The sequence below is a fragment of the Hypanus sabinus genome, chromosome 7, assembly GCF_030144855.1.
Source record: "Hypanus sabinus isolate sHypSab1 chromosome 7, sHypSab1.hap1, whole genome shotgun sequence".
Taxonomy (NCBI): Eukaryota; Metazoa; Chordata; class Chondrichthyes; order Myliobatiformes; family Dasyatidae; genus Hypanus; species Hypanus sabinus.
In genome coordinates, this window is record NC_082712.1 from 73,381,003 (window position 1) to 73,402,805 (window position 21,803).

General features: G+C 37.8%; 1 protein-coding gene and 1 non-coding gene across 2 annotated transcripts in view; both read left to right on the plus strand.

The window, feature by feature from the left end:
• haus6 (HAUS augmin-like complex, subunit 6) overlaps positions 1-21,803 on the plus strand; it is a 49,644-nt gene that overhangs the window by 14,821 nt on the left and 13,020 nt on the right. The window contains exons 6-15 of the mRNA XM_059974885.1: positions 2,311-2,376; positions 4,142-4,187; positions 4,959-5,132; positions 10,570-10,754; positions 13,885-14,014; positions 15,603-15,705; positions 15,915-16,023; positions 18,776-18,833; positions 18,970-19,158; positions 21,632-21,767. Of these exons, the coding sequence (XP_059830868.1) occupies positions 2,311-2,376; positions 4,142-4,187; positions 4,959-5,132; positions 10,570-10,754; positions 13,885-14,014; positions 15,603-15,705; positions 15,915-16,023; positions 18,776-18,833; positions 18,970-19,158; positions 21,632-21,767 (1,196 nt within the window). The remainder of the gene's footprint in view (positions 1-2,310; positions 2,377-4,141; positions 4,188-4,958; positions 5,133-10,569; positions 10,755-13,884; positions 14,015-15,602; positions 15,706-15,914; positions 16,024-18,775; positions 18,834-18,969; positions 19,159-21,631; positions 21,768-21,803) is intronic.
• LOC132397589 (small Cajal body-specific RNA 8) lies at positions 17,182-17,313 on the plus strand. Its single transcript, XR_009513403.1, has one exon. It is a non-coding gene; the product is annotated as a small Cajal body-specific RNA 8 (non-coding RNA).

The window sequence follows — 21,803 nt, forward strand, 5'->3', positions numbered from 1 at the left end:
TGTAAAGTTGTATAAGCCCTCAAGCCAATTAAGTCTACACCAACTGTCATGTACTAGTTTAGTCTTGTTATTCTCCCCACGTTTCTGTTAGCTCTGCCCTAATTCTACTACCCTCCTACACCAGGGCTACTATACAATGGCCAACCTACCAACCTACACTTATTTGGGATATGGGAGGAAACAGAGCATCTGGAGGAAATGCTCAGGCAGAGTGCTTTTCCACATGGACAGCATGAGAGGTCTGAGTTGCTGGAGGCGGTTGTTGGTTCAGCTATACCGTTGAAATGCCCTGTAAACCATAATATAGTGATCACTTTAATGGTTAATCAGCATTTCAATACCTACTGATCTTAATCCCTGGCAATCGTTTTTAGAAACAAGATATAATTGAAATCTAGTTATTTTGATTGACATCTTCAATGGAGACCATATAGAAATTAATGTTAAGAGGGAAAAATGTTACAAAAATGGGAGTTGTGTAATTATAATATTGTGCAGGAAGAAAGATGGGTACCAGTTAGAGTAAACTATTGGACTACAGCCAGAGTTCCAGACTATTGATTTGGAGATGCAAGTTCAGATCCCTAGTAACAAAAAAAACAAACTGTCAGACTTTCATGAAATCTCATCCAGTTTGCTAATGCTCCCCAGGGAGGGAATGCTGTCATCACTCAGTCCAGCTTTATACAAGGAGTGCACTGCTTAAGTAAAAGTTCTGTTCCTGTGATCTGTTCAAAAACTGAATTTTCCATACGTTGGAAATGAAACTTTTCCTCCCAAGTCACGTGAAATCTTTATCCTTGATGGACCTGGAGGTCTGGTCTGCAAAACTGATATGAATTGCTACTAACAAATGAACTGTGACACACACAAAATGCTGGTGGAACGCAGCAGGCCAGGCAGCATCTATAGGGAGAAGTACAGTCGATATTTCGGGCTGAGACCCTTCACCAGGACTAACTGAAAGAAAAGATAGTAAGAGATTTGAAAGTGGGGGGGAGAGAGGGAGATCTGAAATTATAGAAGACAGGAGGGGGAGGGATGAAGCTAAGAGCTGGAAAGGTAATTGGCCAAAGGGATACATAGGTGGAGAAGAGAAAGAATCATGGGATGAAAGAAAGGGAGAGGGGAGCACCAGAGGGAGATGGAGTACAAGCAAGGAGTGATTGTGAGAGGGGCAGAGAGAGAAAAAAGGGGAGGGGGGAATAATAAATAAAGGATGGGTAAGAAGGGGAGGAGGGGCATTAACGGAAGTTAGAGAAATCAACGTTCATGCCATTAGTTTGGAGGCTACCCAGACAGAATTTAAGGTGTTGACAGTAGAGCAGACCATAGATAGACATATCAGAATGGGAATGGGACATGGAATTAAAATGTGTGGCCACTAGGAGATCCTGCTTTCTCTGGCAGACAGCGTAGGTGTTCAGCGAAACGGTCCCCCAGTCTGCGACGGGTCTCATCAATATATAGAAGGCCGCACCGGGAGAACCAGACACAGTACATCACACCAATATATAGAAGGCCGCACCGGGAGCTCTGTGGCAAATGTTTGCAGTTCGGCAGGAGTGATGGCAGAGTTAATTTGCTGTTAGCAAGGAAAACGATTAGCAGTTCATTAAAAGTAAGTGTACACTAACGAGATCACTTGAAGTTTGTATTACTTGATCTCCACTGGAAGAGTTTGGATAAGATATTGTCTTTCTCTGTTGGTTAGCTCTGCATTATTTTCTGGTGAAAAGATTCAAGAACTATACCTGACAGCAGAGTCTGGCAGAATTTGCATGAGTCAGTTTTTTGTACATCAGATCTTCTGTAAGCTGGGGCCTCCTATAAATGACTTTGGATCCATTAAGGTTGTTGGCTCTTAATTGTGTCCTTGTATCAGGAACAATCAGAATTGGGCATCAAGTGGCAGCATCCAACATCAGATATTGTATGCACAAAGGTATGCATTTTGAGGAAGTTTAATGGTGAAGATTATTCACCATTTGAGGTTAAACGTCTTGTCTTTTATTTTGAAGTGAAAGCTCATCTTGTATATGCCACCACTCCTTCCTTTACTTGTCTCTTGAATATTATCCCTACATTCTGACCTTTTTCTGGTGTTTGGAACTTCCTCTTAAAATACACTACTTCATCTAAGCTCTTGTTAAGTTTTCCTGGGTCATGCTTTTTTTTTAAAAAAATCACTCGTGTGATTTTAAAGATGTACGTGTTTTTCTGTAGTCAGTTTTCACATGAAATGGGCTTAGCTGGGTTATTTGTGATAAATGACCTGTATAACAAGCAAACTTTTATATTTATCTCTAGATTACTGGTTAAAGAAAATCAAGCCTTGGAGAAACAGCATAAAGAAATGAAGGTCCTACTAGAAAAGTAAGATTCGTTTAGCTCTCTGGTTCATAATATCAACATTGGTAGATGGTTAATGGGTAATGCTATTAGTTTACAGGATAAACATCTGGTGAAAATCATTACTTTAATTTGAGAAAACATTTCATCTGAATGTGCCTTATGATCTCAAATTTTAATATTCTTCATTTGGTGATGGTTGTGTTGTTGAATTCTGACTCAACAATGGGATGTGGGTTGCTGATACACTTTGTGAGGACCAGATGTAAATTAAGTTAATTGTATTGAAGGGCAGGATGTAGAAGAGACAAAGATTGGTATTTTTGTCCCTTCTGAGAGATGGAATCAAATCGGTTGTCAGTTTATGGCTGGGCAGTGAAATGAGTGATAATGTGTTATGCGCAGGGGAGATCATGCTGCGTAATCAGTTTTTTGAGAGGGTAACTGTAGAAATTGCAAGCAGACTGTGGACAGAGTTTGCATGGACTTTAAGTCTTTTGATGAGGTTCCATTGGTAGGCTGATACAAAAGGGATCACAAGATCTGATGTGTGTTTTCAAAGTGAATCCTTAAAGGAGAGCTAAGGGGCAAGTTTTTCCACATAGTGGTAGATATATATGGAATGAGTTACCATAGGTGATGGAAGAGGTAGATACATTTACACCGTTTAAAAGGCGTTTAGATAGTGCTGGAGGGATAAAGATCTAGTGGGATTAGTGTGGATAGGAATCATGATTGGCATGGACAAAGTGAGTTGATGGGGTCTGCACTGTATGGAGCTATATAATGGAACTGTATGGAGTTATATAATTATAATATTGTGCAGGAAGGTATAGATGGGTACCAGTTAGTGTAAATTATTGGACCACAGCCAGTTTACCAGTTAGAGTAAACTATTGGACTACAGCCAGAGTTTCAGACTATTGATCATTATTATCTAGTTTATTATCATAAGAATAAATTGTCCTGTGTCCATACCTAGAATGAAATTATTGTCAAATGTAAATGTTCTCATTTATGCTCTAGAAAAAGATAAAGCCAATTGCAGTACTTGTTATGCAATGGTGATGAATGAGCTTCATGCGTTCATCACCTAGAGCTTGATGTACTGTGTAAAGAGGCAGAAAGTTAAATATTTTCCCCATCATATTACAATTATTACAATGGTTCTCAGGTGATGTTATGTCTTAGTTTGGAGAAAATCAGAAGTCGAACTTTCAATCCTCGATTTGATTTTTGAGAACAGGTGGGGTTCATTTGCCCACTACTATCATTTGATTTGAGTTAATTAGTATGGTTTCCTTCCAGTTTTTCTTTAAGTGGATTTGAGTTGACGGATTGATTTTTTTTAAATGGAAACTTGTATGATGTATAGCTCCGGGGTTGTGCTCCCAATGGTTTTTTTTTTGCTTTTTTTCAGTTAGTGGGGTTTTTTTAGTTGTGGTTCCTTTTTTTTTCTTTTTCTTTTTCAAAAATGTATTCTTAACACTTTTTTCTCTTATTATTGATGTATTGCTTAGCTTTGTTAATCAGTTATTTGCTTAAAATGTAAAAAAAAAATTCCCCCTCAATTTGTTCTTGTCAATCACAGCATAAAGTCCAAAATAACTTGTTTTGCTGTAGGAGATTAGAGACAATTGATGATAGTTGACCTGATGTGAAATAATTTTTTCCTTTTAAAATCATGCATGCTTGCATCCTAAATTGCTTGGGGTTTTTTTTTGTATGTGCTCTATATAAAGATCTACAGTGTATAAACTGTTAAAAAAAATTTTAAACTTTTTGCTAGAGCTGCCAGTGGCTTCACAGAAGAAAGTTTTCCAGAACTGAATGAGGTTTGTATCAAAATAATTTAATTTCCTTTAATTTTTAATTGATCGATAGCAAAATTGTCTTTACTTTTTTACATTTCTGTGCTGAACTAGTTGCTTGGTAAAACTGATTGCTTGTATAATGGGATACAAGTTTTAGACAAGGTTGCTGTTTATTTTTACTACTTTCTAACACGTTAGTTTTTTTGGCTATAGACCTACCCAGTTTTGTGAATTTTTTTATAGAAAATGAAAATTTATAAATATTGCTATTACATGTTCATGTGGAGAGTCTGATTGCAAATGTCTTCCTGCTAAGCATCCTTAGTGATTTTTTTTTTGTAAATTGTATCTAAGAATGAATTTTGAACTATGGTCAGAGATGTTCTAGAAGTGAGGAAGCCTTATCACCACTTGTTTGAGGAAAAAACAAACTGCTTGAGGAACACAGTGAGTCATGCAGCTTCTTTGGGGACGGAAAGCAATCTCAGTGCTTCTGGTTGAGACCCTGCATTGAGACTACTTCAGCAGTTTGCTTTTTTGCTCTAGAATCCAGCATCTGCAACCTTATTAAAAATTTCTAAGAAGACTTGAAATCTGTAAGTTTGTTGTTCAGTATTTCGGTTACTGGTTCATTCTTAAAACTGACTTATGGAATGTCATCTTGCCTAAAATTATAGTAATCAGTCTATATGGAGTGAGATAAATTAGTATTGAGTAAGAATTGTGTATACTTTGCACTATTTCATTGAACTACTTTGTGTAATTTGTTGCACTAAAACTACTTTCATTTAGCCACGTGAGATGTGGAACACAGTAATGGACACGTTGTTGGAGTTGGAGAAAGAAAAGGAAGTTATTGATTCCATAATGGAGGGTCGTGTAGACATGAGTATTCTTGATGGGACTGATGTTGTATTAAAAGTTCCAAGACCATTAATAATTAAGATTGAACAAGAAGCAGATCAAGTGAGTATACTTCATAATGATCAATGCTGTTCAAAAGTTTCTGTTGCATAAAGGTTAATTATTGGGCAAAGTCATTTTTTTAAAAAAGCAAAGCCCGTGTCTCTCATTGCTTGTATAGTTTATAAAATTCTACGAATACAGTTATGAGAATTTGATAAGTGTTTTTGAAAGCCATTCCTCCACACACACCCCCCCCCACCCCCCCAAGGGTGGCTACTTTGTTGTGGGTAATTCCCTTTGGCGCACCACACACATCATATTTTTGTTAATGTGTTACAGGATTTGATGCAGTTCTTTAGAAAAATTCTATTCTCATGTCTCATCCACTGAATAAGATCTCATGGAGAATTGTATTGCCTTATCTGGTATCCTGGTTAAGATTATTATTGTATCAATTAGTTAAACCTTAACATACTACATGTTAAACTTAAATATAAAATTGTTAATTTGCAGAATATGAACACTGCTGGCAAAGGCAACATTTGTCTATTTCTAATTTTTTTCTGAATTAAGAAGGCAGTTAATAATCTTTGAGTATGGAGTTAGGTATTGTGAGATTGCATGATTGGACCTTCAATCTACCAGACTTCCTTGTCTTATAGATAAGGAGATTTGTCTGTAGTAGAGCAGTATTTATTGGAACAGGAATCAAAGGATTGTACGTGAGCAAATTAAATGTCAATGTTTAATTGTGCCCAGTGTCATGGAGTCGTACTGTCATGGAAAAGTACAACAGAGAAACAGGCCGTTTGACCATCTAGTCTGTGCTGAATCATTTAAACTGCCTACAGCCATCGACCTGTACTGGTACAATAGCCCTCCATATCCCTACTATCCATGTATCTATCTGAACTTAAATGTTGAAATTGAGCTTGCATGCACCAGTTGTGCTGGTAGCTCATTCCAAGCTCTCTCAACCCTCTGATTGAAGAAGTTTCTTCTCATATTCCCTTTAAAATTTTCACCTTTCACCCTTAACCCATGACCTTTAGTTGTAGTCCCACCCAACCTCTGTGGAAAAAGCCTGATTGCATTTGTTCTACCTATACCCCTAATAATATTGTATACCTCTATCAAATCTCCCTTCAATCTCCTACATTCCAAGAAATAAAATCTTAGCTTGTTCAATCTTTCCTTATAACTTGAGTTCTCCAATCCAGATTATAACATTGTAAATTTTCTCTGTACTCTTTTAACCTTACAGTACTCCAAATTAGGCTTATACTACTTTAACATGACATCCCATTTCTTGTACTCAGTACTTTGATTTGTGAAGGCCAATGTGCCAAAAGTTTTCTTTACAACCCTATCTACCTGTGACCCCACTTTCAATTGCAGACCTGTATTCCTAGACCCCTTTGTTCTACAGCACTCCTCACTGTCCTACTGTTCACTGTGTAAGACCTAGGCTGGTTGGTCCGACTGAAGTGCAACACCTCGCAATTGTCTGCATTAAATTCCATCTGCCATTTTTCCGGGTGGTCCAGATCCACCTGCAAGCTCTCATAGTCCTCCTCACTGTTCACTACACCCCTGATCTTGGTGTCATAGCAAATTTGCTGATCCAGTTAACCACCTTATCATTGATATAGATGACACACACCAGCAAGCACTCCACTATTCACAGGTCTCCAGTCAGAGAGACAGCCATCTAATACTACTCTCTGGCTTCACCCACAAGGCCATTGTCAAATACAATTTACTACCTCATCTTGCATATTGAGCAACTGAACCTTTTTGACCAACCTAACCTCCATGTGGGACCTTGAAAAGTGCCTTGCTAAAATCCATATAGAGAACATTCACTGCCTTGGCTTCATCAACTTTTCTAGTAACTTCCTTGAAAAACTCAGTAAGATTGGTTAGGTATGACCTATCATGCATGAAGCCCTGCGGACAATCCCAAATCAGTCCATGTCTGTTCAAATACACTCACATCTGGTTCCTTAGAATACCTTCCAATACCTCCATTACTGCTGACGTAAGGCTCACTGGCCTACAGTTTCCTAGTTATTTTTAGAGTCTTTCTTAAACAGTGGAACAACATTAGTTATACTCTAATCCTCTGGTACTTCACCTGTCACTAAGGATGATTTAAATATCTCTGATAGGGCCGCTACAATTTGTGCATTTGTCTCCCACAAGGTCTGAGAGAACACCTTGATAGTCAGGCTCTAGTGATTTATCCACCCTAATTTGTTTCAGGACAGCAAACACTTCCTCTTCTCTATTCTGTATAGGGTCCATGAAGTCACTGCTGCTTTGCCTTAGTTCTGTAGAATCTGTCTCCCATAAATACAGATGCATAAAATCTATTTAAAATCCTTCTCTCCACCACGCCCCCCCTCTCCCAATCTCTTTTGGCTCCATGCATAAATTACCATTCTGATTTTTCCAGAGGACCAATGTTATCCCTTGTGCTCTTAATGTATCTATAGAATTCCTTAGGATTTTCCTTCACCTTGTTTGCTAGGGCAACCTCATGGCTTCTTTTAGCCCTCTTGATTTATTTCTCAAGTGTTCTCTCACATTTCTTGTACTCCATAAGTACCTCATTTGATTCTACCTGCCACGCACCTTCTTTTGTTTTTCTTAACCAGGGCCTCAATATCTCTTGTAAACCAAGGTTCCCTAAACCTATTATTTTTACCTTTTATTCTGACTGGCACATAACAACCTTTGCACTTCCGAAATTTCACTTTTGAAGGCCTCCCATTTACCACGTACACCTTTCTCATGCTACTAATTCCAGCTGTTTATCATCTCTGATGCCAATACATGCTGCTGTCTCCTGGTTCTATGTGTACATCTAACCAAATTCCCAACCCTTTTACACAGAAAGCTTCAGGACCAGACAATATTAAACTCAAATCCTATAATGAAGCAATTAAGGGCATTAGTGTCAAATCCACTACCTCCTCATCTGTATCTGGAAAGGGACTATCACAGGTGCCCTTGGGTTTTGTAACTATGATTATCTGTCCAATGAAAAATCCATCTAACTACAGGTGTTTGTGTTGTTTGCTTAAAAAATGTCAGTGGCAAGGTTCGTCTCAGCCACTTGTTCCCCATGGCCAAAGAGCTGTTCCTCAGTGTGAACTTCATCCATTCTTGAGATACAGTGAACATGTATCACCTGCAACCACTCCAAGAAATATGCAATAAGCCTCAGCAATTCTTCTGACTCTATTCAGTCACCTAGATAGTGCAATATTCTACAGTTCATCTGCTGAAAGAAATTCATTGCCATCTTGTATCTGCTTCATGATGGCATGAAATCCATGATGCTCACTAAAGCATACAGCTGCTGTCAGTGAAGCAAGTATTTTTATGCAAAGCTAGTCTACATCAATATTTTACCTATTTCTCCCCCTATCTTGCAGTAATGTTACATCAAATCGAATAAACTTTGTGAAAGTAGAATTCAAGAGTGGAGTGACATTTGCAATATTCCAGTCCTCTGGAATCATTCCAGAATCTAGTGAATCTTGAAAGATCATCACTAATGCCTCCACGATCTCATCAGCTTCCTCTTCCAACACCCTGGGGTGTTGTCATCTGGTCTAGGGACTTACCTACCTCATACTTCCATTCACCATTCCCCATTCCTATTACCCTCTCTTACCTTATCTCCTTACCTCTGTCTGGTACTCCTCCTCCTGTTCATTCTTCCTTGACCTTCTGAGCTCTCTATCAGATTTCCCCTGCTCTAGCCCTGTATCTCTTTCACTAATCAACTTCCCAGCTCTTTACTTCACCCCTCTCCCCACTCCTGGTTTCACCCATCACCTTGTGGTTCTTCCTCCGCTGCCCAGTCCTGAAGAAGGGTTGCGGCGCAAATCATCAACTACTCTTTTCCGTAGATGCTGCCCAACCTGCTGAGTTCCTCTAGCATTTTGTGTGTTTTGGATATTCTGCAGCTGCAGATTTTCTCTTGTCTATCATTTTATCTATTCAGATGGCTTCTCTTCCTGTTACTGCCACCAAGGTGGATGGTTTGGTTTCAATTTTCTCTGGAGCTGATCATTGCAATTCCCTGTAGGGTTCTAGTCAGTTGCGGCCTTGTTTTAAAATGTTAAAAATACAAAATGCTGGAAGTAATTGGCAAGTCAAGCAGGATCTGTGGAAATAGATATAGTTAATGTTTTGGGACAAGTTTCTAGAATTTTATGTTTCAAATTTGTATTTGCAGCATCTGCAATTTTTTAAAGAGTTATGGCTCGATAATAAAGTACCAGCATCCTTTCAAAGTAGGATTCAAAATCTCATCAAATAATGATATTTCAACTGGAAGAAAATGCAGTTTATAACAAAGGTTTTTTTTTTGTTGTATTGTCCTAGTACAGTTTTTGGGGATGTGGTGAAGGGAAAAATTAAAGTTGAAGACCAGAAGATAGAGGAGCAGAATTGGGCCATTTGGCCTATCAAGTCTGCTCTGCCATTTCATCATGGCTGATCCAATTTCCCTCTCAAATCCCATTCTCTTGCCTTCTTCCTGTAACCTTTCACACCCCAACTTCTCAAGAATCTGTCAGCTTCTGTCTTAAACATACCCAGTGACCTGGCCTTCACACCTGCCTGTGGCAACAAATTCCACAGATTCACCACTCTGTCTAAAGAAATTCCTCCTCATCTCCATTCTAAAAGGACACCCCTCTATTCTGAGGCTTTGTTCTCTGGTCTTAGACTCTCCCACTACAGGAAACACCCTCTCCATATCCACTCTATTGAGGCCTTTCACCATTCAGTAGGCTTCAATTAGGTCACCCCACATTCCTCTGAACTCCAGTGAGTACAGGCCCAGAACCATCAAACACTCCTCATATGACAAGCCTTTCAATTCCAGAATCATCTTTGTGAACCTCCTTTGGACTCTCCTCAGTAAGCAGGTTTAAAATAGACTGCCCTTCACTGACTGATGTTCACCCTTTGGTTGGATTGGCAGCAGAAAGAACTATGCATTGATACACCTCTCATTATTACGATTTGGTTTAAAGTCTGGCCCAAATATTTTTTAAGGGGCATGAATTGATAAGAACACCGTTGAAGTATTGGCAACATATACTATATATTATTTAGTGTTGCGTTTGTTATGTTATGATTGCACTTGCCCCTGGGAAACGCTGTCTCATTCTGCCCTGCAGAGCTGATGTATGGTTAGAATGACGATAAAGTTTTTGAATCTTGAATCTTACAGTTGTAAGGTAGAGAAAAGATTGAACTGAGTACTTTCATCACCTATGTTGACACAACAAATTCTAATCAATAAATTAGTCAATAAATCAATAAACTAAATAGAACAGGAGGATACTACTTTTTTGTTGTTAGTATGTCGGCAAATAGACATTTGTTTAAATGAATCTGACCTGTTCCAGTGTTTAAAATGTTAGATCTCTGACGTTTGTCTAGTGCTTTAAACATTTGATTCTGTTTGCAGATTGATGATCTGTACAAAGCTGGTAAACTGAATCTTTCAGCCGTAACCCAGCTGTGCAATTGGTCTCTCAGACTTCTTGGTGACCAGCGTGACCAAGTAGGCTCAGCGGAATTAGAACGTCGTCCTTCCTTGGAGAATTTAGCAGAATTTCTGAAAAATGAGCTAATTGAAATGAAGGAAAAAAGGTAAATCTATAACTTTAATAGCTTAATTGGAAATTTGGGTAAGAGGCAAGGAATGAAATTGGCCTTGAAGTGCAATTTGTATTGTGCTATTTTTGTTCATGGGGAAATTATCAAAAACTATCTTTTATCCCATCTCCAATCTTTTAATACAGTCCTTATCTGCGGGGAATTGGTTCTGGGACCCCCCCGCAGATACCAAAAAAGCACAGATGCTTAAGTCCCTTATTTAACCTGTCTCAGTGCGGGTAGACTTTAGGACCCGGGGGAGCTCTAAACCTTATTTAAGCTGTCTCATTGCGGGTGGACTTAAGGACCCAGGGGAGTGCAGACCCATTGCCTGTGGCTGCTGCTGAATCTGCAGTGTTTCTGTTCCGTTGACGGGAAAAGATTACAATTGAAAATAAAGTGGAAATAATAAAGCAATCGGCAAGAGGTGAAACACAATTGGTTATTGGAAAAGCGTTTAGGCTACAGTCGGTCAACAATCGGAACAATTTTAAAGGATAAAGTGAAAATAATGGAACATGTGAAAGCTACAATTATTACTAAGCAACGCAGTGGTTTAATTATTGAAATACATACATTTCTTAAGTGTTATATGCATACAAAGGTAAAATGTATACTATATATTAAGACAAACGTTTGACTAAATGACGCTAAATAATACTCTATGCACCTGTTCTGACTTACTAACTTAAAGACTGCCTGTACTTTAAATCATCTGTAATTACTTTTAGTACCTAATACAATGTAAATGCTATGTAAATAGTTGTTATACTGTATTGTTTTAGGGAATAATGACAAGGAAAAAATGTCTGTACATGCTCAAACAATAAGTGCTGGAGAGAGAACTTCTGGGTTTTCCCGAAACGCGGTTGGTTGAATCTGTGCATGCGGAACCCATAGATAAGGAGGGCCAACTGTATGTCAATTGTGCTCTCTAAATTTTGCTTGCTTTTTTCAGTCATAGTTTAGAAGGAAATTCTTCTTTGCTTAGTGTACTTACCATTTAATTATCAAAGAAGATTTCTCACAAAACTTTTTTTTCACATGTATGGTGTAACTTCTACTTCTTTTAGTAATGATAGCATTTCTCCTTCCGCAGCCAGGAACATTGGACTGGGCTTTATCCAAGTGCTGTTTTGGGTTGTTCTGACTGGTTTCGTGTGTTATTGTGCAGTGGTCTCAATGTAACCTGAATATTTTAATGTCCTATTTTAATTCCAATAGCTTTCCAATGTGAAAGCTTTCCAAACTTCACAGCTTTCCAATGTGAAATTTCTATATTAGTTCAGTTACTTTGAAATAATTGTAGGGGATGTTAATCTCTGAAAATTTACAGATTAGCTTACTATCTTGGGAGAAATTTAAATTTTGTTAAGAGGAAGTCTAAATAACACACAATAATTTGTAGTGTACTTAACTGAAATTATGAGGGGTGATTGTTATGTTCACTGTCTAAGGCAGGAGGAGTCAATTTTAGAAAACCTAGCACATTTATCTTTCAATATTGCCCCTCCTACATTTACACACTTGGTCCAACAGTCATGGAGCATACAGATCTTGGACCTCCAGGAAGTGTCCACAGCAGGTGTGATTGTTAAGTTTGATTGAAGTTAGTAACTCATTGGGGTGATTGATAAGTTTGTGGCCTAAGGTAGAAGGAGATGAGTTATTAACTTCAAACTTTCTGCATAATCACTCAGAGTTGAACTGCATGTGCATGTAATGAAAGCTGTATAACTCATCTCCTTCCACCTTAGGCCACAAACTTATCAATCACCCCTGCTGTGGACACTTTCTGGAGGTCCAAGATCTGTATGCTCCATGACCGCTGGACTAAGTGTGTAGGAAGGGACTATGTTGAAAAATAAACGTGCTAGGCTTTCTAAACATGAGGAAATCTGCAGATGCTGGAAATTCAAACAACAACACATACAAAATGCTGGTGGAACACAGCAGGCCAGGCAGCATCTATAGGGAGAAACGCTGTCGACGTTTCAGGCTGAGACCCTTCATCAGGACTAACTGCAAGGAAAGATAGTAAGAGATTTGAAAGTAGTGGGGGGAGGGGGAAATGTGAAATGATAGGAGAAGACCGGAGGGGGTGGGATGAAGCTAAGAGCTGGAAAGGTGATTGGTGAAAGTGATACAGAGCTGGAGAACGGAAAGGATCATGGGACGGGAGGCCTCGGGAGAAAGAAAGGGGGGTAACACCAGAGAGAGATGAAGACCAGGCAAACAACTAAAAATGTCAGGGATGGGGTAAGAAGGCGAGGAGGGGCATTAACGGAAGTTAGAGAAGTCAATGTTCATGCCATCAGGTTGGAGGCTACCCAGCCGGTATATAAGGTGGTATTCCTCCAACCTGAGTTTGGATTCATTTTGACAATAGAGGAGGCCATGGATAGACATATCAGAATGGGAATGGGACGTGGAATTAAAATGTGTGGCCACTGGGAGATCCTGCTTTTTCTGGCAGACTGAGCGTTGGTGTTCAGCGAAACGGTCTCCCAGTCTGCGTCGGGTCTCTCCAATATATAAAAGGCCGCACCGGACGCAGTAGGTTTTCTAAAATTGACTTCTTATGCCTTGGGCCACGAGCATTTCAATCACCTCTTGTACAATTTCCCTGAGTTTAGTTAGAAAATTATTACTGAAAGTAAATGTTTCTTGAATTGCAACAATAAAACAAACAATTACTCCTCTTTTTCCCCCCCCCCCGCAGTTTGTTTTCCCCCAGATCTGTTAAGCATGTCTGTCCATCTTCATGTTGTTAACATTGAAATCGTCATTCTGCTATTTACTAAAATCATTACTATATTACATTGCCTTCAAATTTTACTACTTCTGTAACAGTTTCTTAATGTAATTTGAGTGATTTTTGTTGCTTAGTAAATGGGAAAAATTCCTGGTTTGGGATATTTTATTATTTAGAGGTGATCATTAAGATTTTTCTTTCTACTTTTTTTTTTACAGCTGGTTTACATTTGCAAATCCAAGCATTAGAATCATTGATTTCATGTATATAAGAAGTTCTTGAAAAACTTCAGCATGCGATAGAAAATATTATTTCTCTATTTTACTTAACTGCTAGATTTTTCTTAGTTTTGTATAATTCTTTTCACAGCCAGAAGATAACACAAGAAGTAGTTCCCTCTGTGAAACAATCAATAGCCAAAATGGAAAGCACATGGGACAAGAAATGGGAGCAGTATTTGCATAGAACAGGATTTTCCCCAATGAGGAAAAAATATCCTGTGAGTAGACACTTTTGCTAAATATTTGCCATTCTGGGAAAGTCAAGACTTCAGTTTTGATTAATTAACACAATAATAAATTTCACTGATGAACCCTAATCCGTAGACATAATTGTGTGGGTCTCACAGGAGTAGAAAAAAATCAAACCTGATCCTGTGCAGAAAAGTTATTTACGAGAGAAAATCACTTTGTAAGGGAAAACTTTGGAGTTAAAGACCTGCACTGATCAACTAGCTGAAGTATTCGCTGGGATCTTTAACTTCTCGCTTCAGCAGTCTGAGGTACCCACTTCAAGCAGGTTTCAATAATACCGATGCCTAAGAAGAATGTGGTAACCCGCTTCAATGGCATTCGTCCAGTATGTCTTGAATCCACAGTATTGAAGTGTTTTGAGATGCTGGTGATGAAACTTATATACTCCTTCCTGAGAGGATTTGGATCCACTCCAGCACAGCTGGTCCACATGCCATTTCATTGGCTCTTCACTTAGCCCTGGAACTTCTGGACACCAAAGATGCATGCATCAAAATGTTCTTTATTGACTACTGCTTGGCATTTAACACTGAGGCCAATACCACCTCATGCATTGGATCCCCGATTTCCTTACTTGCAGACCCCAGTCAGTTCAGATTGGCAACAACACTTCTTCCACAATCTCCATCAGCACATGTGTGCCACAAGGCTGTATACTTAGCCCCCTGCTCTATTCACTTTACACTTATAGTGTGGCTAATCACAGCTCCAATGCCATATTTAAGTTTGCTGATGACACCACTATAATGTCGAATCAAATGTGGTGATGAATCAGCATGCAGAAGGGAAACTGAAAATCTTGACTGAGTGGTACTAAAACAACAACCTTTTACTCAAATGTCAACAAGACCAAGGGCTGATTATTGACTTCAGGAGGAGGAGGAGGAAGAAGACAAGAGGTCAGTGAGCCAGTCTTCATCAGGGATCTAAGGTGGAGAAGGTCATCAAATTTAATTTCTTCAGTGATAACATTATAAGATTTTGGAGGACCATTCTTAGGCCCAACATGCAAGTGTAATTATGAATAAAGCACAGCATCACCTCTACTTCCTTAGGAGTTTGTGAAGATGCCATGCTGAATCTAAAGCTTTGACAAACTTTTGTAGCTGTGTGGTGGAGAACATATTAACTTGATGCATCATGGCTTGGTATGAATACACCAGTGCCCTTGAATTGAAAAATCATATAAATAGTAGTGGATATGGCCCAGTCCATCATGAGTCAAACACTCCCCACCATTAAGCACATCTGCATGGAGCATTGTCTCAAGAAAGCATAATCCATCAGGGATCTCTGCCACCAGGTCACATTCTTCCCTTGCCACTGCCATCAGGTAGAAGGTACAGGAGTCACATGTGACTAATATGGTTGACATTTAGCAGCCTCAAATTTTGATGCGGCTGGTGTTAAATAGTAAAATTGTCAGTAATGTCAAGTGAATAAAAAAAAACGTTCTGATCATATTGCCTTCAAATATCCTTTGTGTGCCTTGATTTAGTTTGAGGTGTAGAAGTAGCATTCCATCAGCTTCATAATTAATGTTTCTTTTTAAAGGTCCTTGATCTTCTACCGACCATGCCAACTTTATCATTTGAGCCTGCTTCAGAAGAAGCTTATAAAAGCAGTATATTTTATTCACACTCTGCAACACTTTCAGGTGAGTTCAGAAAATGCTAAAAAAAGAAATGTCTTGCTCCTTAAAATTGATTTTAAAGCAAAGCTCTTAATTAATTTTTTCTTCTATACTATCCATAGCTCCTCTAACCCTTGTCATCTGCAAGTTTGCTAACCCACTCTTCTACTTCATTAACTAAGTCACTTATAAAAATCAAAAAGAACAGCCTAATACTTCTGTATTTTGGGCAGGGCTTGAAGAATCCTGTACAAAATCTTCTGAAAGAGATGACGCTGGTATCTTGAGCATTTCAAATGACTCCAATGATCTAAGCATGTCAAAACTTCAGTGTTCAGAATGGTAGGTATACTCAATTACATTTAAATTTGAGATTTTTATTTGAATCTGTTGAAGTGTGGAGATCTTGATTGTTCTAGTTATAGCTTTCATCTTGGAACATTTTTATTGTACAGCGCTAGAACTTAGATTTTTTGAGCAATAAGAATTTTGTTTATACTGGTTAAGCATTTTGAACAAATTTCTGCATTGGCTATGTGTTAATGTTAGTAGATTACATTATTGCTCTTTGAGTTAGGTATTTGACTTTTTTTACTCAATTGAAAATAATTATTTGGATTTTAAAAACTAGCTCAAACAATTTGAATTTATTTTTATCTTGCCAATTTTGTCTGTCATTTTCTCAAAGTATTCAATCTATTATTGAGGTACATTTCAAAAAGTATCTTGGCAAAGAAGACATTTGTCTTTTTTTTGGACTGATGTATGATCGGTTCCCCTTTTTATGTGGTGGAGTCACACAGTTTTGTCAAAGATATCATATTTGTATTGGCCATCCTTTAAATTGATGGCATGTCTAGCTGCTGAGTCAGTACTGTTTAATGTAGTCCAGAAGTTGAAGAGGGGCTCTTCTATCTGTGATGTGATGAGTTGCTCCAAATATGGGTGTGTAGGTAATGGTGGTCTGATGAAAATCACAGGAGTTCAAGAGGGTGGAGTTGCAGCACAGAGGGACTGGAGCCTTTGTGGAACCAGAAACAATTCAGTCCAAATACTATTTTGGGGAAAGAAGGGAAAACAAGCTAGTTTGTATTGAATGAAGGACAAAAGAGCACACAGGGGAGTATTGTATTATATAGAAATGGGTTTGGAAAGTTTAAACCTTGGAACCAGAAATTGAAAGCATTGCAGATTCCAATCAAATTAACCATGGGATTACTTAGCTATAGAATGTAAGCTATTGTGTTTCTCTAACTAAATTGAAACTATCTTAGCAACTGAATGTAACTACTTTTAAACCAGATTGCGGTGGGAGGCAGAAAATATGGCTTGATTTTTGTTGCACGTTAACTGTGACACACTAGAAAGTAATTTGATATTTTTTTGACACAAAGGAAATTTCACTACGTTGCAAAGTGTATCTCACTATGTTTTTTGAAAGTGTAACATGGGCAACTGACTGAACTGAATGATTTTCTACCATTTATTGTTTTTAATGCTTGGGGGACTGATACACGGCTAGAGCCAAATTTACTCTAGTTGTCACTAATATCTCCCTAGAATAAAATTAGCCTTTTGATGACCAAGCCGACTTGAGAGAAATCGGAGTGGACAGATACGGGGCAAACAAAAAATTGATGTCAAACCTCTGTTACAAGCATGTTCTGTTGCCCATCGCTATTTAGATTATTCACAAAGGAAGGTTTTCCTTAGCATGTGGTGGCAGAGAGGGATAGTATTTTTCATCTTAGCTGCTGATGTTAATGAAGTATTGAGTAAAAGCAGCAAACCGGGAGTAGTGGAGGAGGAAGTGCAGGTGAAGTGGTTGGTAGCAACAGGAATGGAGACAGGCTAACTCCTATTGACGTCAATGGATCTGGGGTTGAGAGGGTAAACAGCTTAAGTTCCTTGGTATCCACATCACCGAGGACCTCATGTGGTCTGTACACACCGGCTGTGTGGTGAAAAAGGCACAACAGCTCCTCTTTCACCTCAGATAGTTGAGGAAGTTTAGTAAGGGCCCCCAAATCATAAGAACTTTCTACAGGGGCACAGTTGAGAGCATCCTGACTGGCTGCATCAATCCTGGTATGGGAACAGTACCTCCCTGAATCGCAGGATTCTGCAGGGAGTTTTATGGATAGCCCAGGACATCTGTAGTTGGGAACTTCCCATAATTCAGAACATTTACAAAGACAAGTGTGATAAAAGGGCCTGAAGGATCATTTTGGACCTGAGTCACCCCAACCACAATCTCTTCCATCTGGTACCATCTGGGAAACGGTACCACAGCATAAAAGCCAGGAGCAACAGGCTCTGGGACAACTTCTTCCACCAGGCCATCAGACTGATTACCTCACACTGATTTGAGTGTTTTTGTATGTTACATTGACTGTTCTATTTATTATAAATAACTACCATTGCAAATTTAGATAGAGACTTAACATAGGATTATTACTTGTGTATGTGAAGGATATAGTCAATTCAGTTCAAAAATCGTACGGGTGCACCAGGAGATGTTTTATGGAAGGGGAAAAAATGACAAGAATAATGTGCTTTGTTTTGAGCTCAGAATTGATACAATCCAGTTTATGTAGATAAGGGTCAATTGAAGGTCATTTATTCAGTTCGGATGAATAGTGAAAATCCAGCTGTGAGGTATGGTTGCTAACTTAGTAATGGAATGAAGTAGTGGAAGGTTGATTTTGATCAGAGTTGTGAGTGTTACTTGTTTTGTTTTGCTAACTAAACATTGGAATGGAAAATATGAAACAGGATTAGGATAGCTGCATAATTAATTGAATCACTGGTATGGAAGAGAATTTAATGCTTTGCACAAAGCTGCACTAATTGTGACCTCCATGTTGCAAGGCTACCAATCAGTGTTAATTAGCATTTATAAAGCAAGCAAAGACATCTGAGCTGGAATTGAGTGAGGTGGACTGGAGGTGGATTGAAGATTTGGTACCATTCATGGAAATGTTGTTAATCAAAGTGTCTTAGCTTGAACATTATGCATCTGTGCACATTTTAATCTTATAATTTAATTGGAATTGTTAATTCATTCTTTTAATTCAAGCTTTTGATTTTGCAGCTTCACCCCTTCTATCAGAAAACTAAATGAGCAAATTAGTTCTTCATGTTTTACAGAGGTAAGATACCTTTGTTATATTTGCAAATGAGATATGACAAATTCTTTTATAAAATGCTATTTTGCAAGCCATACAAATTGTCATCTTTTTTTTACTGCTACTATATAACTCAATTAAAAAAGTGCTTTTTCCTCAGGAATCAATTGAAGTACCATTGGTAATGGGGCAGCCTCTTGAAAGTAGATTGGAGAGTTCATACGTTGATAAAATGGAAACATGGCATAAGGACAAAGATCAAAGTCCACCACTTTTGAATAAGCCTAAAGGGAATATTTTTAAAGGAAATGAACCATATCAAAAGACTGTTGACCAGTTGGCTGAAGAGGTATGTAATGCTTTCTTATGCAAGCTGCACAGCAGAACAAATTTTTATTTTGATTTTTGTACTTGTGTTGGTTCATTCAAGAACTATAATTAAAAGTATACCCTTGTTCTTATCTATTAGACATTTTTTTTTAAAAACAGATCTTTACATTCCAGTATCTGCAGTCCTGTACTATATCTGTACATTTTTTTTTCCTTTTTCAGGAATGTGACCATCTTCTTTTAGATTATTGCTATTAAAACTGGGTTATTTGACCATCTTTACATTAAAAGCATAATCATGGGTACATTGTTTCTTTTTGCTTAAATTAATGCCTTTTATTTGTTATTTTTACTGTCAATTGAAATAATTTCTATTTAAGATCACTAAAGAAATGTCTTATTACACAGAGCCTTAATTTATACTGATTGAGTAGTCAGTAATTTTCCCTTTCTATTGATGAATCTCTTTGTGCCTGGAGTAATAACACATCTTCTGGGCATTGATCCTAAATCGTGCTAACTGGAATTGAATATGGCTACAGTTCAACCAATGGTTTTTAATACAAATTTCCATAACCTCCTTCTTGATTCTGTCACTTTTGATAAATCTAATGATAATACACGTTTCATTTTGATAGACTTTTATATTATGAATTTGTGCCACCACCTTCAAAGGTTTATGTGTAATTCTACATTTTGTTTCTATTCAATGTATTTTTTCTCCTAGTTCTTTCCAGAATGCTTTACTTTATTTGTATTAACTTTGTTTATCTGCTAGTTCTGAACGTTTGTTATCTGCCTAACAAGCAAGAATAAGCCATGTAGTATCTTATGTTTTCTTCACATTCAACATGCTGATCTCCTTCTTTATCCTCATGTGCTTATTTTTACCCCATCTTTTGATACTCCAGTTGGTGCCCTAAAACCAGTTGATCTTGATTTTGATTATACCCAACAATTAAGTATCTACAATGCAGAGATTCACAGCCTTGTACTTTAAATTGTTCTAATGGCATCTGTTTTATTAGTTAATCCCTTACCCCTGAGAACATGCTTCCTAGTTGTAGACACTTCTCTGAGTTCTTGACAAAGTAGCCTGTTTGTACCTTTCAAAATCTTAGAGTAGGATCACATTTCATTTTTGTAAATTTATTCTAGAGTTTACTACTCACCAGCTCACTACTTACATTATTTGGACTAATTCCTTCATCCCAAGAATCTATCCAGTGAATCTGTTGTATATCTTTTACAGTAGGTAAACAAAAGCTATACATGTGTATAGACTTGTTAAAACCCTGCAAAGTTGCAAATAAAACTTCATTAAGTTTATGCATATTTCTTGCTGTTTAATGTAAATCAAAATTTGGTGGCACTAGCAGATTCTGAAAGTTCAAAAGTACAAAGTAAATTCATGTTCATTACTAAATTGTCATCAAAATATCAATAAAGCAAAGGTCTAAATCACTAATCTTTGGAAATATTCATTTAACACCTCATCATCGTCCTCTAGCTCCATGCACAGTTCAATTTTTTTAGAACATAATCAAAACTATCTATTTCACTAGTTACCATTGGAATACTTAGTGATTGTTTTTCTTTTGCTCAGTTATGTTCATCTATACCCCCTTAATTAGTTTTTCTACATGTAAGAGGCTGCTAATGCTTTGTCCTAATAATGAACATGAATTGCATATTAATTAGGAATCCAGAGGTCAGTGAGCCAGTCCTTAGAGGATCAGAGGTGGAGAACATTAGCAACTTTAAATTCCTTGGTGTTATTATTTCAGAGGACCCAGTACATAGGGAAACATGGTAGGGCTTCAACTTCCTTAGAAGTTTGGCAGATCTAAAACTTTGACAAACTTCTTTTGCTGTGTACTGGAGAATATATTGACTGGCTGCATCACAGCCTGCTGTGGAAACACCAAGGCCCTTGAATGGAAAATCCTACAAAAAGTAGTGGATATAGCCCTGTGAATCATGGGTAAAGCCCTCCTGACCATTGAGCACATCTACAAGAAATGTCACATCCATCATAGGAACCCCCACTATGGAGGATATGCTCCTGCCATCAGGAAAAAGATACAAGAGCCTCAGCTTTTACACTGTCAGATTCAGGAACAGTTACTGCCCCTCAACCATCAGGTTCTTGAACCAAAGAGGATAACTTCACTTACCCCTTCATTGAAATGTTCCCACAACTAATGGACTCCCTTTCAAGACTCTTGATCTTGTGCTCTTGATATTTATTGCTTATTTACTGTATTGTTATTAATTCTCTTTGTATTTGCACAGTCTGTTGTCTTCTGCACTCCAGTTGAATGCTTTAGTTGTCTGGTCTTTCATTGATAGTTATGGTTATTCTATAGATTTATTGACTATGCCCACAAGAAATTGAATTTCAGGGTTATATATGGTGATTATATATACTTGGATAACAAAATTTACTTTGAACTTTAATTATGATTATATTTTTTTGTTTTGTTCTTCAGGTAGTAGATACTGTAACAAAAGATTCATCTGGAGTATTTCAAAAGGAAGATCTAGTCCAAGAAAGTATTCTTTTCTCATTGTCTAATAGTCCCTTCATTACACAAAGCGAGCTACCAAGAACACCTGAAAATTTGAGTAAGTTTTCTGTATGTCTTAATAGTTTCATTTTAA